At 32.6% G+C, this 6,045-nt stretch overlaps 1 protein-coding gene across 1 annotated transcript in view; it reads right to left on the bottom strand.

Moving 5' to 3' along the window:
* Window positions 1–314: 314 nt before the first annotated feature.
* The window catches only part of LOC145750989 (lactase/phlorizin hydrolase-like), a 32,351-nt gene continuing 26,620 nt past the window's right edge, over window positions 315–6,045 (bottom strand). The window contains exons 52-61 of the mRNA XM_082567057.1: window positions 5,939–6,030; window positions 5,353–5,521; window positions 4,826–5,061; window positions 4,134–4,320; window positions 3,719–3,825; window positions 3,296–3,437; window positions 2,713–2,878; window positions 2,027–2,281; window positions 1,556–1,717; window positions 315–617 (exon numbers count right to left, since the gene is read on the bottom strand). Of these exons, the coding sequence (XP_082423183.1) occupies window positions 523–617; window positions 1,556–1,717; window positions 2,027–2,281; window positions 2,713–2,878; window positions 3,296–3,437; window positions 3,719–3,825; window positions 4,134–4,320; window positions 4,826–5,061; window positions 5,353–5,521; window positions 5,939–6,030 (1,611 nt within the window). The 3' untranslated portion in view covers window positions 315–522. The remainder of the gene's footprint in view (window positions 618–1,555; window positions 1,718–2,026; window positions 2,282–2,712; window positions 2,879–3,295; window positions 3,438–3,718; window positions 3,826–4,133; window positions 4,321–4,825; window positions 5,062–5,352; window positions 5,522–5,938; window positions 6,031–6,045) is intronic.

The following is a 6,045-nucleotide window of genomic DNA, read 5'->3' as shown; positions in this document are numbered from 1 at the left end:
TTCCTTTGTTTAAACAACAATTATGTTTGTGAGCTGTCTAATCTTAAACTTACTTATATTTGATTAAGGTTATAGCCAACCCCAGAAAAATTACCTCATGACGCTTGAAACAGCTTTACCAGAATTCTATTGTACAATACTTTCCTTATAAACTCCTGTCATTTTAAATATAGTACTATGAAATACGAAACAACAGCTTAAAGCAGCGATTTTATATATCAAATAAAAATCTCGGAAATAAAAAAAACTATATTGGGATATCAGTTTAATTTAAATCACAAAGTACAGCTTTAGGAATAATAATGTTGCTACCAACGACGAAAAAATCATATTTACATTAAAAATTTTAAAAATTTAATTATTCGATTCAGTAATTCGCATATCTACATTATTGCCCCAAAACTACTAAATATATTAACAAATAATTCTGTGCCTAAATTAATTACAGAATTATAATAATTTTGATTAAAACAATTTACTACTACCGAATATATATTTAATCTAAACACTTGGTTTAGGTATTTACAGCATTTCATCGGTTGAATGTGTTTCATTTTCGTAAGAACTTAGTTGAAATCCCTTTGGTTTCGATTTACCGGTTCTCCATATCTTTACTCCTAAAACATAATTTAAAAATATATATTTTTAATAACTAAGATATACCCATCAGTAGATATATCAATCAGTACTTTCCTAACCGAAAAAATATTCAAAGTTTTGCATATATATGAAAAGGAAAAGCCAAAATTTCCCATTTTTTTTGTGCTTTTTACACAATTTTACTTATTTCACTTTTTTACTCTTATACATAATGTTAGTTATTAATGCAAGTAGAACATGCAAGGACAAGAAGAAATTGGGTTTGGTGACCATGCCATAATATACTTAAAATCTTTGTATAAACATTAATACTTTTGACATGTTTTAAATCATTAAATTAATTTTGTCATTTTTTCCCGTCGCATTGTTGTAATATTAATTGTATATCGTATTTATTATTTACTTTTATCAATGCGCGAAAAAACAAAATAAAAAAAAAAAAAAAATTGTTAAAATGTTAGTATTAGTACCCAACGTTTTTTGAGTCATAATGTTCAATGTTACAACCTCACAATGCCACTTGTTAATAACAAACTATTAGTTGATTAGTTAGGCTAGCTACTATGAATATTTTGCTTGATCATAGCATTACATTGGCAAAAAATCACCTTACTTTAGTAGTACTGAATAACAGCGTGGTATAGTGGTCGGAACACTTCCTACACCACCATGAGGTCCAGGGCTCAATCCCCATTGGTCTCATGCTGTAGCGCCCTTAAGCAAGGCGCTATGAACGGTACAACCTCCTGTTAAGCCAGCACTTAATCAGCAGCATAAATACTGGGCAATTATAATCTATAATATCCCAAACTGCCACAGGTAATTGAGACTGGGTTGGGGTAACTGATGTTACTCTATGTTTAAGTCATGCATTCGAACTTTCCACATCGAGGATAAAGATACAAAAAAATACAAAACAATGTCAAGGTTAGAATGTGTTAAACAGTTAGTTTACCTGCCAGCAATAACATGCAAAAGAAGACAAGTGTTAGTGCAAACAAAACATACAAAGCAGTCTCAGCCTCACTTTGACTCAAACTTAAACCCAAAAACTTTGGCTCTCCAATAACCTCACCTTCTGGTGTGGATGTAGTTGTAGTAGACGTTGTAGGTTCAGCTACAAATAAATTAAAAATTAATTAACTTTAAGTTTTGAATTTAAACAAATAAAGTCTTTTTCACAAAAGTCCTTTTTTTAAATGAAAGGTTTAAAAAACATGAGGCTCTTGGTTTGATTCCCACTGTTTCCATGTTGTAGCACCCTTTAGTAAGGTGCTATAAATGTATAAACTAATAAACTGAATAAACTCTTACTGATAATTCTTACATCGAGGATAAATAAATACAAAAAAACACAAACTTAATTAGAGTTAAATAAAGCTTCTTAAAAATTTAGAATTTTTTGGTTAAAAATTTATTTTTTTACCTTCTTCAGTTGTGGTTGTTACAGGAACTAAATCTTCCATTCCACAATATTCCAACCCATCCAATGGAAAAGCTGATTTAGCAAAAATCTCTCCCACACAAAACGCTGAATTTTTAGCCACACGAGTGCGCTCAGGGTCATTAAAATCGACGTAATGAAGCCCAAAACGTTCGGTATATCCTTCAGCCCACTCAAAGTTATCCATTAACGACCACGCAGTGTAACCAAACACATTAACTCCATCAAGTTTAATGGCTGCATAAAAAGTAAAATCTTTGGTTATAAAATTGATTTCTTATGAAACTTTAACAAAATAGCTACAATATGGTTAAAACCAGCAGCGTGGTGTAGTGGTAAGAACACTTGACCACATGGGGTCGTGTGTTCAATCCCCACTGCTGTCATGCTGTAGTGCCCTTTGAATGGGGCGCTATAAACGATATATACTTCTGCTGGGCCAATTTCAGGTGCTTAATTACTGGGCAATTATTATCAATAATATCCCAAACTGACAAAGTTAACACAAGACTGGGGTAAGTAACTGATGTTACTCTATGTTTAGGTCTCACATTCGACCTTCCCACATCAGGAATAAATAAATTACAAGAAAGGCTAACAAGTGGTTTGAAATGCTATGGAGTTAAATTCCCTTTTTAAAAACATAAAGGTTCAATCTTTAACCTCACCTTTGAGCACTTCATTGATGTATCCATGGTAATAATTCTTCCTCCACCAATCATTTCCTCCCGTGAATGATTCCTCCTCCGAGAATCCATTCTCTGTGATGAGGATCGGAGGATCATTAAACTCATTCTTGATCCAGTTTAGAAGACGTCGAATTCCCCAAGGTATCTTTAAAATTAAATTCGTTTTTAAAATATTTTTTAATAGGGAAAGATTTATTTTAAGTGTCTTGATATGTTGAGCCAGCACTTAATCAGTAGCATAATTATCATGCAATTATAATCATAATATCTCAAACTGCCACAGTCAACTTTAGACTGGATTAGGGTAACTAATGTTATTCTATGTTTAGGTCGTAAAGTTGACTTTCCCACATCGAGGATAAATATATGTATAAAAAAACATATAAACTTTTGCTGAGTCAGCACTTAATTAGCAACTTAGTAACAAGGCAATTTTAATCTTAAATATACCAATCTTTCAAAATCAATTTAAGACTGGGTCGGTGTAATAATTTTTACCTTATGTTTAGGCCGTTAAATTGACCTTTCCACATTAAAGATAAATGAATAAAACAAAACTTACATCTTTAAGCCAAGCAGATGCAGCTTGTGGATAGGTGATATCCTGTTCAGTATCAGCTTCCCTGTCAGCAAAATATGAGACAGAAGAAACTGAATCAGGGCTAAAGGACTCTCGTGCAAGGTTGGTGGTGTAATGGTTTAACCTTAACACAGAAGTTTAGATTAATTAAGGTTGTAAAAATGTAAAATAAAAGATCATTATACACAATTTGCTGGCAACAAACAACAGAATTTGATTGTAATTCAAATAATATTAGTAATAAAATTACCAAGTTATTCGATAATAAAGTAAGAAATTTTTAGAATTATTAATTAATGATCAATTAGTATATAATATTAAAAAAAAAACTTAGTTATAAAATCTTTCTTATTTATGCTTAAACATTGTTTAAATGCTTTTATACAACAAGTAACTCATTCTTACCCAAAAAAGTCACTTGTTCCTAGAATGAGAGCAATTTCTTCCTCTGTGAAACTTGGAAGTCTGGATTCTGTTTCACCTTGAGCTGAACTATGAGCCGCAACTAAGTCCTAAAAGTGGAACAAAACAAAAATCAAATAGATTTTACATTAAAATGCTTAGCATAAAAGCACTGGAAACCGAACCCAGAACCTGATGTAGTGAAGCCAAATGTTTTGACCACTTTTCAACGCTACCACGTTGGTTTTTATAAAACACTGGCAAAAATATAATAGCTATACCATGTTAAACCAAAAGTTTTTTTATTATTTTGCCTTTATGTAACATTATATTGTAAACTGATGTATTTATATCACTATCTTACTAAAAATATTTAATGTTTTAAGATAAATTTTACCCAATATTGGGGACAACCTACCTTCATAACTTGAGGGTAATCCCCTACATAGATGGGGTGCATAAACCAACCCAAAAAGAACTGCATCACCCGCTCCTGTGCATCATGATCCACCTCCCTGTACTCGTTCCTCGGCTCCGTCCAATCAGAGTTGCACGTGATTCCAACAACCCCATCTTGTGTCTGACGATATTTCTCGTTGTACATACTAAAAAAAATTATAATTTTGAGTTCATTTTCTATGTTTATTTATCCTCGATGTGGAAAGGTCAACTTTACAACCTAAACATAGAGTAACATTTGTTTCCCTGACCCAGTCTCGAGTTGCCTTTGACAGTTTGGGATATTATTGATTATAATTGCCAGATAATTAAGCTGCTGATTGAAGTAAAAGTTTCTATCATTTGTATAGCGCTTATTTAATAAAACTACAGCTAGAAAGCAGTTGGGATTAAACTTAGTACCTCATGTGGTTAAGCCAAGAATTTAAACTACAACAACATGACGTTGGTGGTGATTAATTCAAAGCAGACTAAATTTAGCAGCGTAAAATGTGTAAAGCGTAAAAAGTCATTAACAATTAGTTTTAAAGTATGACATTGTTAGTAAATACAGGCAATGACAATAAAGGGCTACAAGCAGACAGTTTCAGATTAACAAATAAATTATGAAATAGATAATGTTTTAATATGTTACTAATATCAACAACTTACTGATAAGTTCTAGCATGGGCCAGCAAACAACTTCTCCCAGCTTTATAATCTGATACCCCGGAATCCTCAATATTAGGGGAATGCCCCCCGGTCCCATACCCCAACTCAATAAACACCCACGGCTCGTTAAACGTGATCCAACGTTTCACCCGATCCCCAAATTTCTCAAAACAAAGATCAGCATATGCCACATATATGGGGATTATTTCCTCACTTGCCCAACCTCCAAATTCAACCTTAAATATGAAAATTAATTTTAGGATTTTTATAGTTTTTTAAATAAAAATTAAACATTTTTGAACAACATAACAACTCGTTGTCTTTAGTATAAGAGCAAGATTGTTACCCAGTCCGTTGCCTGCCTTACAGTTGTATATTTAATTTGTTGTAATATGGTCGCAACTCTTAACTTATATTTGCCCATATTAATTTACCTGCACACTACAAACAGTAGTTTTTTTTATTTTAAAAATTAGACATATGGTAAAGCTTTATTTAATAAGGTATACTCTATACATTAAAACAACCTGCAGAGCATGTGGTAGATCCCAGTGGTACAAAGTGACCATAGGTTCGATTCCTCGTGCCAGCAACCCATCTATCATATTGTTGTAATAATCAATCGCATGTTGGTTCAAGTCGGATGCTTCTCTGAATCTTCCATTTGGAAGGATTCGGGGCCATGATAAACTGAATCTAAACAAACAAATTTACGTTCATTATATGCTACAAAAATATGTTTTTCTTGGTTTTTACTACTTTATTTTATAAGTTTCACCAATATATTGGAATTAAAATTTAGACCAACACTTTTCTGCCTTTTTTTAATTTAAAAAAAATGACTTCACAGCCTAAACATTAGGTAACATTTGTTACTTCAACCCAGTCTTGAGTTGAATTTGCCAGTTTGGGATACTATTGTTGATAATTGTCCGATAATTAAGCTGCTGATTAAGTATTGGCTTAGCAGAAGTTCACACTGTTGACATTGCTTAACTCAAGGGCGCTACAGCATAGAAGCAGTGGAGATCGAATCCAGAACCTCATGTAGTAAAGCCAAGTGTTCTAACCACTACACTACACCACTAACATTTGCCCAATCGTTGTTTTTACCTGTAAGAAGTCACCCCAAGATTTTGAATCATCTCCAAATCTCGTTTCCATTTATGGTAACTATCGCAAGCAACATCACCAGTGTCATTGTTCTAAATAATAAACCT

The sequence above is a fragment of the Corella eumyota genome, chromosome 4 (genome assembly GCF_963082875.1).
Source record: "Corella eumyota chromosome 4, kaCorEumy4.1, whole genome shotgun sequence".
In the NCBI taxonomy this organism is placed as follows: Eukaryota; Metazoa; Chordata; class Ascidiacea; order Phlebobranchia; family Corellidae; genus Corella; species Corella eumyota.
Note: the sequence above shows the minus strand (reverse complement) of the source record. Positions and strands in the feature narration are given on the sequence as shown.